This window comes from Micromys minutus (assembly GCF_963924665.1).
Source record: "Micromys minutus genome assembly, chromosome: X".
NCBI classification, from domain to species: domain Eukaryota; kingdom Metazoa; phylum Chordata; class Mammalia; order Rodentia; family Muridae; genus Micromys; species Micromys minutus.
In genome coordinates, this window is record NC_137970.1 from 56,402,891 (window position 1) to 56,421,079 (window position 18,189).

The 18,189-nt window shown below is 32.7% G+C and overlaps 1 protein-coding gene across 1 annotated transcript in view; it reads right to left on the minus strand.

Moving 5' to 3' along the window:
- The window catches only part of HDX (highly divergent homeobox), a gene marked incomplete at both ends in the record, with an annotated part of 92,844 nt that extends 81,293 nt beyond the window's left edge, over positions 1-11,551 (minus strand). Inside the window, 2 exons of the mRNA XM_080910504.1 lie at positions 1,253-2,362; positions 11,405-11,551. Of these exons, the coding sequence (XP_080766630.1) occupies positions 1,253-2,362; positions 11,405-11,551 (1,257 nt within the window). The remainder of the gene's footprint in view (positions 1-1,252; positions 2,363-11,404) is intronic.
- Positions 11,552-18,189: the final 6,638 nt, after the last annotated feature.

Sequence of the window (18,189 nt, forward strand, 5' to 3'; positions counted from 1 at the left end):
TGTTATGAAAATTAGAATGGCTAGGAGCTTTTAGTGACTACCTATATATACCACTACAATCAGACATTGCTTCCCATTTTGAATTATAAAATTGTACAAAGAACTAGGAGAAAATGGTGTGTTAAATTCTGAGTATCCTAGAAGCATCTTTCCTTCAGTATTGTGGTCGAACAGATAAGGATGTCTAGCCAGTAGCAGAGAAACAGCAAATATCCACATTCTATTATTCATATTCTCAAAATCCACATTTGTTTTTGTTGTTGTTTTTCCCCCTTTAGGGAGAAGACCTTAAGAAAGGTTCAGAGGTAGACTTAGAGTTTGCAGTTATACAGATTATTTAAGGGGGCTGTAGAGATGGCTCAGAGGTTAAGATCACTAACTGCTCTTTCAGAGGTCCCGAGTTCAATTGCCAATGACCATATGGTGGCTCACAACCATCTATAATGGTATCTGATGCCCTCTTCTGGTGTATCTGAACAACTGCAGTGTTCTCTCCAGTGCGTGTGGGCATGCGCTCTCGCCCTCACCCACTGTCTCTGTCTCTCTCTCTCCCTCCCTCCCTCCCTCTTCTCTCTCCTTCCCTTTCTTTCTCTCTATATAGATCTATAGATATAAATATATAGAAATGCATTAAATCTTTTAAAAATGAGATTATTTGAAACATAACTAAACAATTGAATATGTTAAACAGTAAAGAAGTAAATACTGTTTGATTCCCAGTCTAATGTTTCTTAAAAGTCTTATTCTACATATATATTTTACCAATAAGCACCATATGAAAGATTATTTTATTAATGCTCAATTCACTAATCAGTTGTCTACTTTTAGACAAATGAATTGGCTAAACCATTCTAAGTTCTCAACCATTAATATCTAGAGTGCTGGTTGATTCATTTGCCTACCTATGCATCCAAGGAAGGCAATTGGGTACTTAACAAAATATAATCTTATTTTAGACATGGGAACTTCTATGCGTCCTATAAAGTACCATGTCTTGAACAAATTTTTTATGTCAGATAAATTTTATTTAATATCTATATTCCTTTTATTTTTTTAAAGTCCTTATCATTTTAAAACTTGATAAAACACACCATTCTTCAAGATATTGGTCACAGTCTAACATTTTCAAATAAAAGCCTCAAATTATTTCAAGATATGAGTTGTGACCTAGGCTGTGATATAACTGTATACAACCATAGTTTTTAAAACAATACACCTATAAAAATCTTTATAAAATAAGTTTATACCTTACCTGGTAATTGTTTTGGTTTTGTGATAACCTCAGTTGGTTTGATGATACAAAATGTGAAGAAAAATTACTCCGTGATGGATTAGTATTGCTGTACATAGTACTAGATGCTGTATGCATTGAGGTCCGTGGTGTCAAATGGTAGTCTCTAGTTTGATACAGTACATTGTCTGACAAATCTCTAATATTCACCATTTGTGAATTTGGCAGGTTTCTTCCTGATCCAGGCAAAGTTGTACTTTGGTTCTCAGCTCGAAGGGAATTGCCACTTTCATAAAACCTCGAGTAGCTTGTTATCTGTGCTCCCATTGATGCCAGCTCTTCTTCTCTGGCATATTCATCCTCCGCATCTCCAGTCTCCATTGCAATGGACAAACAAGTTCCTTCTGCTGAGCCTGGCTTCTGTGTGGTATTTCCTCCCAGAATTCTATGAGGGTAATCACTGACTGCTAATGAAAACACTTCACGAATTTCCAAGTTTTGTGTTCTGCAGCAAGGGTCTCTAATGGTTGGCTTTTGCCCACATAAGTTATGTGATGCCAGACTTGCATGCTCAGGCTTATATGACCTTTGAATCCCAACTGGTTCAATTTTGCAAGGGCGCTGGCACACAGATGGCTTTTGAGGTACTGTCATTTCAGAAGCTTGCACTGGAGAACTTCCATAGCTTTTCTTTGTGTGATTGTACACTGAGTTTCCAGCATTTAGTACACTTGTCTGTCTTGACAAAGTAATTGTCTTTTCCCCTAGGAGCACAGAAGCATTTTTACAGTGTGCTACTTGTCTTTGAACAGGAATGTGCAATTGAAATTCAGTATCATTTTTACTGGCTGCCTTCTGAATAGGAATTTTATGTGCTTCTGTAGTTTGTGTGTTTGTGTGCTTTGTAGTGCCTTGCTTACTTGATGAGCTTGCTGGACTGTACATACCAGTTACAATGACATCATTACTGGCAGAAGTCCAAGAGGATTGCTGGCTTGAAGGGCGGGCAATATTAACCACATTTCTGACTGTAGTGTCTGGAGCTGCCAATGAGGTACCAGACACAGTTCCTGCTGTTCCCAATTCACAGCTTTTACTACTCATTTTTCTTCGCTTATTGCCAACCCACGTCTGAAAAGGAAAAAAAGGCAATACGACAAAAGTTAATAACAAACATAGTGAAAACCATTTCTAAATGATAAATTGCATTCTTATCATAGAAACAAAGCCTTACACACAGGCAAAAGGAAAAGATCCAATAAAAGACAAAGTAACCAAAGTATAAGAGCAAACATGATTAAAGACTAGCAACCTGAGAACATTAGTAAGAACATATTACTACTCCTCTGTGCCATAAGATCCATCCAATTAATATGAACTGAGAATTGCAAAAATGTTTAAGAATTCTAAAATTGTTTATAGCCGTTTACCCATTAAATAATATTCTAGCAATATAGCTTAAAATACAGTTATAGTTTGACCACTTATAAGGCTCTACATTTACCCCTGCCAACAGCAAACAGGAGTATCTCTAACCAAAAATGATGGGAACATTAATCTGAGTATAAACATAGTCACTTACACAGCAATTTGATGCAGACATAGTATCCATTTTGTAAAATAACAGGAATAGCTTCCCCAGCCACAGGATTGTGACTAACACTAATAGAGTCCTTCCTATATGGCAGGACTCATATCTGGTCAAAGCAGATGGATATCCACATAACTGACTTAAGCTCACCCTTTATTCCCCAACCTATAAGCAGATAATAACAGCCATGAGAAGGGCTTACCAGGTTCCAACCATTCCTGCAGATCTATAGGCAATTAATAGCTTCTAGGATACGGAAAACACATTTTTTTTTTCTTTAGTGGTATAGCTTCTAGTAATGGGCTCATGTTTCTGTAAGTAATTCTTTACCTAGTACCCTGAAAACAGCCCCAGTGAAACTTACAGTCATCAAAAAAGATAAAAAAGAGTCAAAGGAACAGGCAAAAAGAAATTGAAAAAGGAGATGAAGGTAGAAGTAGAAAGAGCAAGGGGATCATCAGGAATGGGAGGTGAACAGGGAAGAGGAATAGGAGGTGAAGGATAAAATACATTATTTACTTACGTATATAAAATGTCATGGTGCAATTCATTACTATGCATATTTTCTATATGCTAATAACTATTGAAATGTAGGCACAGATGTAGGTGAAATTTTAACTAATATTCATCATATACTTATAATAACAAAAACTGAAAGCACACTAAAGGTCAGCTCTTTAACTCATTAGAAAATACTCATTGTATTATTAATCAAACATGCATACATAATAGTCAGGCTTAATGACCTGTACTGTATAGATATACATAATAACATGGTTTATGTCATACTACTATTTATATTATTCTCAGAAATGTTCATTATTTATATATACATTATTTTGCATACATTTTTGTGTTGGTGGTTTCTTGTCATGCAATACTGGAAGATAAATAGCTAAAATCTGTATTTTCTAAGTGCCTTCCAACACACCAAAATTTTGTTTCCTTCAAACTTCCAGTTTGAATCGCCTGTAGTTTTTACTAATCTGAGAACTGATAAAAAGTAAATATTTTGATTGGATCTTTGTGGTTACTATATTATTTTGATAGCTCATATATGTGTGTGTATATACATATATATGTATAGAGATGGATATGTATGTGTGTATATATATATGAATATTTATCTTTTTAAACTGATTTGTAAAAGCAGTTTTCTATAAAGACAGTAACTTGATTACACAATGCCTTTGTTTTGCTTTGTTGCTAATTTATGGTAGTCATTTACCTCTTTTGCACTTTCTCTACTTAAAAAGTTTTATACAATGAATATGTATTACCTTTATAAACATAAAAAGTTATAAATAAAAGTAATAAAATAGGTTGGCATTTAGGACTTAATTATAAAATACATTCTTTTATATAAGTAATTTATTATAATTACCTTAGTGTAATTTCCCTGAATCATGGTTCTTCTTAAAATACACAATAAAAGCGTTCCAGTCCAAATGTGATTATACAACTTTATATTCAAAAAATATATATCATATGATAAACTACTAAAACACTATAATCTCTTAAGAATTAAACAAAATGAGTAAATGAAATTCTTAAATAAACTAGTCTCACATACAAGTGATGTAAGGTTTAGTTTTGTAAATTTTTAATGATGTGTTTTAGAAAACCTCACAAATTACCCAATTTTCAGTGCTTACACAATGCATAGACACACATTAATTTTGCTGCAATACTGTCTGTACTAGATTCTGCAATGACTATTCTTTATATATTATAGCTATTTTAGTAGGTGCTACTTTTTAAATTATATAAATGAAGAAACTGAAGTCCAAAAATAATAGCTTTGGGGAAAATATCATGTCAGCAAATAGCATCAATTCCAGGTGGATTCTTCTTGATCTCAAATGTATTCTTCTTCCATCACCCCATATAAAGTGATTAGAACTTCCTGAACTAGTTAAAGATTTATTTATTTAGTGTAAACAAGTACACTGCAGCTGTCTTCAGATACACCAAAAGATTCCATTACAGATAGTTATGAACCACCATGTGGTTTCTAGGAATTGAACTCAGGACCTCTGGAAGAACAGTCAGTGCTCTTAACCACTGAGCCATCTCTCCAGCCCCCTATCTGATTTTCATGATATTTTCAATAAAGAAAGGCTTCCAGAAACTGGAATGTTCCCCTTTGCTTCACTTGACTTAGTGGGAATTGTAAACTCACACTGACTTTCTTCAACAGGAAAAGCAGGATCTGAAACATTTTTTACATAAACTTAATTTCCCAAAAGGTGAATTTCATAAACACAAATATCTAAAATATGTTTCTATATTTTCAATTAAAAATTGCATTAAAATGATGTATTCTTACATTAAAAATATATACCACTAAACTTAAAAAATAGGAAAAGCACAGTAAATTGGTAAAGTTTGAATCCAGGAACTATTTATTATACCTAGAGGACATTTCTAGACCATGTCTTATTTATACAATTTTATTGTTTACAATAGCTGTATATGACAAATAAAAGCATGTTAGTTTGATATATTATGTACACTTCAAAGTAAAATACAATAAAATATCATGTGTATCTGAAATTCAGAAGTTCAGTAACCCAGAAACCTATTTGTCTCGAAAACTGTCAATACAGATGTCACAAGATCAATCGATAGAGCTCATTAACTCAGTGATACTAACTTGTAGCTCGCTTTCTCCAATTTTACATGTATTTTAAATAAATATAGTATTATACTTTCCCACAAATTAAAAAATTAGAAGTGGAGTCAGTACTAATAAAGGTTCCTGATGATAGGGCTCCCTGATAATGATACACTATTCAGTGCTTGTTGAAAAGGAGGTGGGGGAAGGATGCAGACTCGGTCTCTGAGCAACCACTAAAGATGTGTGTATGTGTTTGTGGACAAGAAAATGGAGGTAGTTGTTATGAGTTCCCACTCCCTGGACTCCACTTAGTATTCTTTTTTTTTTCCTCCAAACCCATTTACTGGCAATGTGAGTTTATATTTGCATTTCTTTTTATTCATTTCCAATCCATTAAAGTGATTAAGGATCCTTGGTAGTGTGAGAGGGAGAAAAGTAAGTAGGAAGGAATAAAATACTAGCAGACTAGCAGAAGCAGAACACTGGGTTCAAAAAGAGAGTCTAGAAGAGGTATAATAGTTTTGATAAATTGCTCTGTGCCAATTGGAAAACCGAAGTAGCAAATGGCACTTAAATAACTACAGTTCTGAGTAAAGCCACCATAGATGAAGTGGCACAGACTCCCGGGTTATACTTGGGAAATTAGAACTTAGTGGCAACATGATTTCTGGGAGTTTGGAAGTCCTTGAAGAGAAATGTCCAAAACTATCCTACCTCAATTTGAGTAGTAACAAATTTCAGGAGCACAGTATAGTAGCTCTCCCTTGACTTATAGAACTGGGAGGGTATAAAGTTAATTCTGAGCTGCTACAGAAAACCACACACTTAGATGGATTGTTTTTTAATCAAGAGGATTAAAAATTATCAGACTAGAAAAGGAGACTGATTAAAATGAAGGAGGAAGACTAAAAGGACAATGATGAAACAGGATTAGATTTAGAAGAAGAAAAAAAAAGGTTCTTTTCTTTTCCTTACAACTTTATTTAAAAAAGAGATACATGTACAGATTTTGAAAAGCATTTTGGAATAACACTATATGAACATATTTTTGTCAGCACCTGATTCTTTTAGAGGTTTGATAGTATGCATTGAAATCTTACTAGTTACCATAAGCATAAAGTACATGTAGGACAGAAAAAGAAAAGAAAATCAGAATAAAGATGATAGTAACTATGTTAAAGAGGAAAACTGGTCTTTGGGGAGAGAAAAGGAGATACAGAAGATGTTGGCGAAGAAAAACAATGATGAAAATATTCTAAGATCAGATTTTCTAGTATTCTTGGGTGTGCAAAACAGTGATCATATCTTGCTTCTTCATATAAGATAGATATACTGTTAGGAGTGATAATTTTAGCTAGCTATTCAATGAGTCCCATTGTGAAATTCTAACAATGCTTTCAGAATGAGTAAAAGTGAACAGAAGAATTTTCTTGGTCTGGTGTGCAGAACTTGGGATGTGTATATATGAATATACTGTATACACACACACACACACACACACACACACACACACACACACATATAATATTGACTTAAATCAAAGTTCTGTGACATACATTTTTCAAATCTGTGCCAAAAATGTGTTTTCAAAGAAAAATCACTTTCCTCTTCAGACTCTGTACCATCACTCATTCACATAAGCGCGCTCCATTACTACAGGACCCTGCTCCTGCAACATGGATGTGTTACGTAGCACTTGCACAAAGACCTGCCACTCCACTCCATCTTCCCGTGACTGGACCTCTCCCTGACTTCCTAACACTTACTCATTTACGAAACTGGTTTTCCCAGTGCAGTTTTCTTCTGTAAGTCCATTGGATTACAAATTTTATTTAAAAATGCAAAACAAAACAAAACAAAAAAGAATCTAAATGTTATGCTTCACAATGTTTTATGCAAGAAGCTGTGCTTATTAATTACTTTGTTGATTAACAATGTAAAACCATATTAGTAAGATAAAGAAACAGCACCATTAGCCCATTTCAAAAGCCAAACCATTGACCAATGTTAGTAAGATTTTCAAGTCAAAGTTTTCAGTTAGTTTCCCAAATGATGTGTGTAGCAGCACTGTGAAGTGTTGTGTTTCTAAGTAGACTCCTTAATTATCCTTCTTACAGGTTTAGAGCATTAATAGATATAAGATTTAAGTGGTATATAGTAGGCAGCTGGAAGAATAGTTGAAAGCAAACCAGTATTAAGGTTTAGGTTTATTTTTAATACATCATTATTAAAACAGAAAACCATTCTGGGGTACGTATATGTGCTTACTTATATGGCTACCAAATTACATGACATGAGTAGAGAAGAATACCTCCCTTGTCATACTGGCTCCATGACCAAGGCAATTACAATTTTAAATCTTGAAAATCTGTTTTTTCTATTGATTTAATAATTTCTAATTTCCTTTATACAAGGCCTGTAGCACAGGCTAGCCTATGTAGCCAAGGACAACACTGAAGTTGTGATTGCCCCTGTCTACCTTTTTACAGGGCTTTACCACATCACCCAATTTATGTGGTGCTGAAGATAGAACCCAGGACTTCTTACATGCTAGGCAAGTGGTTTATCAGCTGAACTATATTTCTAGCTCAATTATTAAAAGAATCAGTATATTAATTGCACTTATGTAGCTGAGATACTTATAGCACTATTATTGTTTATTAGTTTAGATATGTGATTTATATTTCTTTCAAGACAGGCTATCATGTAACCAGACTGTCCTTTATTATGTGGCACAGGATGAGTACAAACTTCTAAATACCCTGTTTTCATCTTTCATTTGTTAAGGTCATAGGTGTACATGACTATGCCTTGCTGTTCGAACTGGTGATTTAAAATTAAAATTATTAGTACAGAGAGTAAGAATGTTTCCCAGTTGATTGAAATAAAGTACTTGGGGTAAATTTTGTAAAGTATTAAAATCTCAGGAGAAAAAACAAAACAAAACAAACAAAAAAAAACAAAACAAAACAAAAAAAAAATGACCTAAGCAGTAAAGTTTATATTTTAGTCCTGAAGAATTCTCACTGTACACTTAATGCTTATGATTTTTAGGACAGGCTCTTATGCAGGCCAGGATGGCCTCAACATGTTATGTGCCCAAAGCTGACCTTGATCTCCTGAGTCCTTCCTTTTTTCTTAAGTGCTAGGATTACAGGTGTGTCTCCAAGCACACCTGATTCTAGACGCTTTATTTTAAAAATACTAGGCCTCAACGGTATATAAAGAATTATAGGCAACTGGTTAAACCTGGAAGCAGGAGAGGTATTCTTCCCCAGGGAAGAACACACAAATTTATGGTCTAATGCCAGAGTTCGAGAAACATACATATAAATAAAATTATTTGGAATGAACAGTTTATAGTCAGAAATATTTATGCATAGACACAATTATATGCATGCAATAACAAATGCAAAAAGAAGCCATGGGTTTGAAGGAGAATGGGCAGACGTACATGAGAGGACATGAAGGGAGGGAAAAAATAATGTGATTATATTTGTGCAAATTTTGTATTTTGTAAAACGAAATTGATTTTAATGACTTTTGTATGGCAATATCTCTTTTCTTAAATCTTCAAAGTTAATACTTTTGTACAGCTTTTTAAAAAACATACTGTTGGCCACGTGGACAGGTTGGCCATGAACTTGTGCAGCAGTTGTGTGTGCGTCACCTAGCTCAGCAGTGGACTTGAATAAGCCATAGAGTGTTTAAAATATTACAACACTCTTAATCCAGAAGGGGAAGCATAAAAACAATGCAATAAAATTCATTAAGTATAACTGACATATGCTAATAAATTCTTAATAAGATATCACTGAACACCAAAACACAAAGAGTACAATATTTTTTCAAGTTTCCTATCAAAGAAAAGTACAAAAATATATACTTAAGAAATATTTCTACCTAAAATGTTGTAAATAAGAAAAAATTCATTGTTTGGGGACTACAAAAATTAAACCTTACCCAAAGCTGATCAGATAAAAAGTAAAATTTACCAATGCTTATCAGATATAAATGTTCAGCCCTTGTTAATGCCTCATTCATCAAAAGGAAAATAAAGAACATGTCAGACAAACTGAGATAATGAGAATCAAAGGTGAGGATTTAGCAAGCAGACTATACATAAAAAAAAGAAAAGAAAATGTTTGAATTGTCAATATTTGGAGGTCATAAAGTCCTCTTCCAGTTCTCTTATAAATGTACTACTTTAAATTCCTTTTTTTAAAGTATAGAGATATTTAATATTATCAGCATTTTATAAGCATTACCATTACTTAACATCAAAATATTTCTTTTTTTTTCAGCTTTGAGGGGTTAGCACACAAAAGAATGGGTTTCATTATAGCAATTCCACACTTTTATGTTCTAAACCACTTAACCTTTTTCTACAACTCAGTGTTCTCTTGCCCATTTACTTCACCGTAATTATTTTAACTTGGATATTTTATTCAGCCCTTTAAGTTCACTTTACATACAGAGTAAGAACTAATATAATAGACTTAAAACTTTCAGAAAAAACACAGTAACTTTATATTAAAATAGTAAAGATCTCTCTCAAGTGGGACACATAAACAGCAAAAGATGGGGGGAGATTGTAGATTTTAAAACATATAAACTGCTCTGCTCTGAGTGGAAAAAGAATGAATACAATTCTACATTCTAAGAATAGAAATCTATTACTATCATTGTTTTAGATTTTCACTCCACGAGCAGTAAAATATATAATTTCTATATTCAAAAATAATAACATTATTTATGAAGGGAAAAATTCAGTAATAAATTTGAAATATAAAAGGTGGTCCACATTTCAGCTGCCTGCGAAGGTGATTTACTTCAAAGTAATGGTGAGACAAAGGGGAAAGTCCAAGAAAATATCAGTTGGAAGAAGAGTTTATTTGTATACAGTATTTCCATCAACCTGAAATATTTTATTATTTTTAACTTAAATGATGCATTTAGAGCTAATGAAAGGAGATAGTTCTAGTTTTTATAGAAATGTGAGTCTGATAGTTCATCTTAGACAATTATATTTTCCTCTATAATTCATGGCATAATTTCCTCATTGAAAGTGTATAAATTCTTAAGTTCTTAAAAAATAATTTAGAAACAGTTCCATTTAAAGATCTTTACTCTAGTGTCTTTAAAAGTACAACTGTACAACAAAATAAACTTGAAAAATATATAACCCTCTTTTCCCAAAATTAGCCTAGTTAAAGTCATGGACAGGAAAGTTGCTCATCTTTGAAACAGCATGGTTCCACACCAAAAGAATTTGTAGAATGTTTAAATAAATATGAAAGGACCAATGCATCCAATAAAATCAGTCACTAGTTCTATTAAATTTATCACTTGCCTCTTCTCTATCACCTCATTGCTGTTCAGGAATATGGAGCAGATCTGATTTTTTTTTTTTACACAGAATAAAAATGGTTGCAATAATTTTTTCCTTTGGGATTCCCTGTCTCATACTTACTAACCATTAAATATATACATTTTACTTAGAAAGAAAATATAACCGTAAAACCAAATTGTACTTTCCTGAAAAGAAATTCTCAAATCCTAAATGTCTGAGGTAAAATTCTAAATACAGCAAAAGAGCTAGGTAATTATAATTGCTTCAGAAAATCTGTTTCACTAATCATGTTGGAGGCCTTGTGCAGATTGAGTTTCAATAAAGCATATGATCAACAATCTGTAACTAATGTTACTGGTATTTATTAGTTCAAAGATTTATACAAGAGATAACTCCATACTGCAAGGGTTTTAGTGTTTTCAAGGTATTTATAAAAATAAATAGATACTAGGTGGGTTTCTCTATTTATCAAAACAGTATTTTTACATCAGGGAAATGAAGCTGTGCATAAAGTTAGTACTTCATACCCTGAATTGTTTTTTCTTATAGTAAGCAAATATCATTTGTACTAAAAAGCTATAAATTCAAGTGCAAGACCTCAGTACTTACCCTGACTACACTGAAGTCCAGCTTAGTCTCCTGTGCACACTGTAATATGAGCTGAAAGCAATTTTTACTTTGATTTGTCATTCCATTTTCATAATAACGCTGTAAAATCCTTTGTTGCTCTACAGTAAATACAGAACGTAGATTCATCTAAAAATAAAAGAAGATACTCTGAAAATTGGGATTAAAATTTGGTAGGTGTAGATTTTGAACACTTTTGTTTTTGGTACAATTTCAGTGTTTCTAAGCTGCATAATTTATTTAAATTAATTAATCCTCAGTAATGGGTAGTAATTTGTGGGCTAAAGGGAGACAGCTCCCCCCCCTGAAAATATATATATAAACATTTAATTTGCTTGGAAAAGCACAAATTTCAAAGACAGAAACATAGAAAATGAAAAAGAAGAGAGAAGAGTCAAGCTCTTATCTGGATTATGTCAGTACACGGGGAAAAATGGTTTTCACGGAAATAAATCTTTATGGCGAGTAAAGCCAGAGATGGTGTTAGCCATATACAGTCAATTATCAACAGGGACACTCACTGGTCTTTGTCAAGAATAGCATCTGGCATATGTCTTAACAGTCAGAAGCTGTGCTAAGAAGCAAGGGGACTTTTTTTTTCTCCCCTCATTCTGAGATAAAAGAAATTTTATCGTGTATTTTAAAACCTCTCTTTTTAATATTTTGTTTGTTCTGATTTTGCTCTTGAGATGGTTTCTCATGCAGTATATAGGCTGGCATCTAACTCCTTATCTCCCTGCCTCTACCAAATGCTAGTGTTACAAAGATTCACAAACACACTCAGCTCAATGAAACATTTCATTAAGGATTAGAATTTTAACAACTATAGTTTCTAAATGGAAATTCAAAACACGAATAACTTACTAAAACCATGTCCTATTAAATTAAATTAACACCATCAAAATTAGACAATGTACGTTTACTTTTCCTGACAATGGACAAGATATTTAATACAAAAGGCCAAGAATTTTCTGTATCGCACAAGAAAATGGCAGGTCAAACACTATTTTTAAAGGATGAGTTATAGTGGTGCATTTTTTTAAAAGAACATTTGTAATTTGATTAAGGGAACTTTGGATTTCTGTTAAAAAATTGTCACATAGAAAGAATGTCTTAAGGAAATCATTCCTTGAATTAGAAAACTGCCACAAAAATGCTACCAGTCAAATTCAACATTTTCTCTAGTAAACAGTATATTGAAACAATAAAGGTCATCAATAACAAAATACAAATTATTTTTCCCTACTCTTAATACTTACAATATTAAATCCATCCAATAAAAATTCACGAATCAAAAAGTGTAATCATAGACTACAGTATGTTATTGGTTTTTGTTTTTGAGTTTTTAAAGTTTGTTCCCTGCTCACACAAACCCTTCTCTAACTTTTAAGAGATTTGATTAAAGAAAATTAGATGTAGGAGAGGTTTCAGGAGAAATGAATGTAGAGTTTCTTTTAGGAACATCCAGCAATAAAGACCTCCATTAACTTTCTGTAAGAGAGTTCTGAAGGATGTTCAGTAATGTGGATGTCAACTTGACCAAACACTCAAGGATGATTGCACCAGTGAGGTAGGGACAGTGTCCATCAAAGCAATTTGTACTATTATGGTTTCCAACTCTCAGAGTTTACCCTAAATTGGTTCAACCACAATCAGAAGAAGATCCAGAAGACAGAAGTCAAATACCTGAAATATCTCATCTGATTTAGAAGTAAAGGTACCCTGGAATGGATTCTGAGGGTAGTGAATTCAAATTATGAATGCAACTTAGGAAAATCAGTCTAACCCCCTCCTTTACAGCATCATCTACAGTAAAATCCTACACTGCAGGATGCAGCTGATACGCAAGTGTGAGCATACCTCCCTTGAAATATAGGATAAACTATTTTCCTATTGGCTGGCTACAATCATTACACTTACCATATAAAGAACAGCTGGACTTCTCCACTGATAACCAATATGCAAATGTAAGTGACTGAACACCAAACAAATATATAGAAATGCTAAGGACTTTTTGAGTCTTTTCCTTAAATTCAGCACTAACAGCAAAAGACACTTTACTGAAGGAAACTATATTTTTTCTAGCTAGATCACCCATCTGAAAAAGATGTTATTATTTCTACCCATCATAGCTACATTTGTCTATATTAAATGAACACATGGCCAAAATTATTTACCATTTACAAAACAATAATCAGAAATATTTCTCTTAAAATAATCTATGTAAAAAATGGCATGCCATTGGTTGCATGGAATCGGTCATTGCATTAGCATGGGGAGAGAGTCTGAAGTGGGTGACTAATTATTGAAATCATAGATCATTTAGTCTTACCTCAAGATTCTAGTTTTATATTCTGTGCATCTCCTCATCCACTCAACACAGAGCAGACCATAGGAATAAGGCAGCCTGGATGCTACTTAAGCTGAGCTGCTGACTATTCAGCAAATCACTTCATTTCCTGCGCATACTGCTCTGGGTCTGTAAAATGCTGGGCTGCACAATTTGACTTGCCTACTAATTAATCTCAGTTCCTACAAGACAACATTTTGAGTTCACTTTTCTCAAATTCTCAACAACATAATTTGTATTGTTAATATAAATAAGTCCTTAAATTATTAATTTCAAGGATCAAATTTCTCATGTTCTTTTTAGCTTCAAGATTCAGTGTTTTAATAAGGACTCTGAGCTAATGAGAAAAGATAAATTATGCTCAGTATATTATATTCAAACCACCAGAGCAATGACTAAATATTGGAAATCTGTTGCTTTAGGAGTGCTTAAGGCATTTATCTTCTAGAAATGACTTCGTCCTTAGATATTCCTAATACCCATACTGTATATTCAGGTAGAAATATTTCATATAAATCCTGATATATACTGCTTTTACATATTTGATGCCCTATTTAAAACCCACACCTAAAGCCCAATGTTTAAATAATGCTCTCACTGCTTATTTAAAAATTCATTAACTATTCAATCTTTAAAACTTTTATAAATAAGATGAGTAGACAAATACATCACTAATTCCAATATAATGCATTTTTAGCATTAAAATTTTGAGTTTTAGGTCAGCCATTGGTGTTTTGTTTATAAAATGGATTCAAGCCTAATAAAAGCAACATATAACTTCAACAAATATGTCTGTATTAGCACTGTCCTTTTTACACATTACTGTTATTCAGTTTTAAATTTCATGCTGCAAAACTCACTCTTTTGAAAGTATGGTTGTAGTAAGGCAAATGTATACAGTCATAAATCTATCATGGTAGTCAAAATATAAAATATTTCAAGCTCACCCAAATATGTTTTGCACTACCTCTTTGTAATCAATGCTTCCAGCTACCCCAGTTTGAATCACTCACTAAGAATTCCAAATATATGACACCACACAGCATGGTCTCTGAGCTTTGTTCTTTTCATTCAGAATATTGTATTTCAGGCTAATTTGTGTTTTCAATAGTTTGCTCTTTCAGAGTTTTATTTCATTATGTGAATATGCCTTCCTTAAAATATCCACTTCCTGATGAACAGCTGTGTTCTTCCAAGTTCTTGGCAATCATATACAAAATGGCTAAGAAAATTTATGTGCAATTTTCTGCATACAAACAAGTATTCACTTCTTTTGCATAAATACCTAAGAGTGGTATTGCTGAGTCATGTGCTTATGTGTCTAAGTTATATGCTTTCAAATGCAATATTTAATTAAAGGGTACATTACTTCATTTCCTCATATGCATTTGTTACTGTCAAGACTATTGAAAATATGCTTGGAAATGTGTGATTTGTACATTACTATGGTTCGATTACTTTGTATTTTTCTTTTGGTTCATGATGTTGAACATGCACATACACTAACTTGTCATCTATGTTTCTTGTTTAATATTTTAGAGTTTTAAAATGCTAATTTAAAAGTGATATCAAATAGAAAGACAGCCCTTAAGACATTACTTCTGATAAAGCATATATAATCCAGTATATACAATGAACACTGAAAATTGCTTTTGATTTAAAAAATACCTAAAGTATTTGGGAAATATTTGAACAGGATACTTATATAAACAAGAAAGATGGGAAGGTATAAAAGATCTTAGAGGAGTTGTGGAATGAGAAACCACAATCAAAATATAATTTATCAAAAATATATGTTCAAATTAAAAATTGTTAAATATGAATTTGAGAGGAACTGAGGTGCTGCAGCCTGAGAGAAGATAAAAGAAGGGAATGTGGAAGAGGTTGTCAGGAAAGGGAACGGGGAAATAATGTAATCATATTTTAGTTAAATTTAAAAACATATTCAACATATTGGGGGTTGTTAATATATATAAATATGTAAAAATATATTAACGGACTAATTTTGATGAAGTCTATTTAATTTTCTGCTTTTATTGACTTTTTATATTAGTTTTGCTTGAATAAGACTCTTCTATACCCAATGCATTTACATACAATTTTTGGCATTAGTTTGGAATCTTGCTGTGATTATGTCTGTGATTATACTGAATCTATAGATCAGCTTAATGAAATCCATTATCTTAGCATTATTATGTTTCTTAATTCATTGATGTATTTAGTTACATATTGATTCCTGGTTTTTGTTTAGTTTTTTCTTTTTCTAAAAATATTTATTTATTACACAGTATACTGTAGCTGTCTTCAGACACACCAGAGGGCGACAAATACCATTACTGATAGTTGTGAGCCACCATGTGGGTGCTGGGAATTGAACTCAGGGCCTCTAGAAGAGCAGTCAGCTCTCTTAACCACTGAGCCATCTCTCCAGCCCAATTTCTGGCTTTTCAATTTACAGACCAAATACTTGTAAACCACATTTTGTATTTCTTTGCCAGTAGGGTGTTACTGTAAATTTTATTCATTTTTTACATTTCCAGTTGTTCTTTGGTATTTTATTGATATACTGTTGTTTTGGTATATTGACTTTGCAGTTGAAAACTTTACACAATTCACACACTACTTACAGAAGCCTTTTATTTTGTGCTTGGTATACATTCTAAACTTATACCGTATACACAGGCTCTCTTCTTTTCCAATATTTATGCCCTTTATTTCTCTATCTTGCCTTACTACACTGGTTAGGAACTACAGCATGATTTTCTTTTAATTTTACTTAATAAGTGTAACATTTCACCCTTGTGTTTAATTTTAGAGGCAAATATTAAGTCTTTCACCATTAAACACAATATCATTATCAATATTAACCTTATTAGGATAATAAGAATGTCTTGTATTTTCATTAAATGTAACACCATCAGTATCATCAGTAGATGATTAATTTTTTAATGTTTTGCATATCTATTGAGATGACAGTATTTTTTGTCTCTAATAGTTTGACATGGTAAATTATGTTATTTGATTTTGAAATGATAAAACTACTTCCATTCCTAACGTAAACATCAGTTGTGGTACAGGTATTTGATTTTATATATCACTTGTGTTGACTTATAAATATTTCTATCACCACTTTTGAGTCTGTATTTTGGGGGAATATTCCTGGTTCTCTTGTACTATATTTAACATTGTTACCATTCGAATAAGTAACAGCATAAATTTTTCTCTTTATATTCTAAAAGAGATTACATAGAACTGCTATATTTCATCTTAAATATTTGTTTATAATTACCAGATAAAACTATAAAAGGTGAGCAAGATAACTTAGAGGATAAAAGTACTTGGCACCAAGCCTAATGACCTACTGTTTACTTAGATCCCTGGGATCCATACTGCTGGGCAACTCCTGAAAATTATCCTTCACACCTTCCACATATGTTCTACCCGCCCCCACACACACTCTCCATCTGTCTCTCTGTCTCTGTCTCTGTCTGTCTCTGTCTGTCTCTGTCTCTCTCTCTGTCTCTCTCTCTCTCTCTCTCTCTCTCTCTCTCTCTCTCTCTCTCTCTCACACACACACACACACACACACACACACACACAAATGTTAAAAATAAAACCACGGTTGCTATCATTGTAAAGTGTTAAAATGCAAATCATATTCCTATATTATCTAAATGATAGACGTTTGAGTGGGTTTGGTCTTCTGTTTTTCAGGGAACTGGATCATTTAATCTAAATTGCTGAATTCCAAAGGGTTAATTTATTCCATTTCCTCTCTACTTGTATAATGACTATAGAGTCTGCAGTGATTTATCCTTTTCCTTCTTGGTATTGGTAATGTGTTTCTTTCCTCTTTCTTGTGAGCTTGGCAAGAAGTTTATCACTTATATTGATCTGAAAGGACTAGTTTTTCACTTCATTGATTTTTGTCAAAGTTTTCCTGTCTTCATTTACATTTATGTTTAATTTCTTCTCTATTTACTGTTTGCTCTTCCCTTTATTCTGGTTTGTTTGGATTCAATTTACACTTAAAACAAATTCTTAAGGAAGACTTTATACCATTGTTTTGAGATTTATTTTTCACAAATATAAGCAATTACTATTATACATTTCAATTTCTAAGTAGTATTTCATTCATGTTCTGCAAATTGTAGTAGCAATTTCAAGTTGACCTTCAGGTTAAGGTACTTCAAAGTTTCTTTATTTATATTTTAGTTAAAATATGTGGGTATCATATTTTTTTGCTATTGATTTTTACTTGAGAAAGCAGAGAATATTCTTTGAGTTACATAAAAAGGGGAAACTATATAGTCATTTCTCTAAATACTGATTTCCTTCCAAATCTGCTTGATTTTGTCCACTTCTAAAATTCTTTGGGAAGTTTTAATTTTTATGTATTCTCTCTAGCTAAATGTCC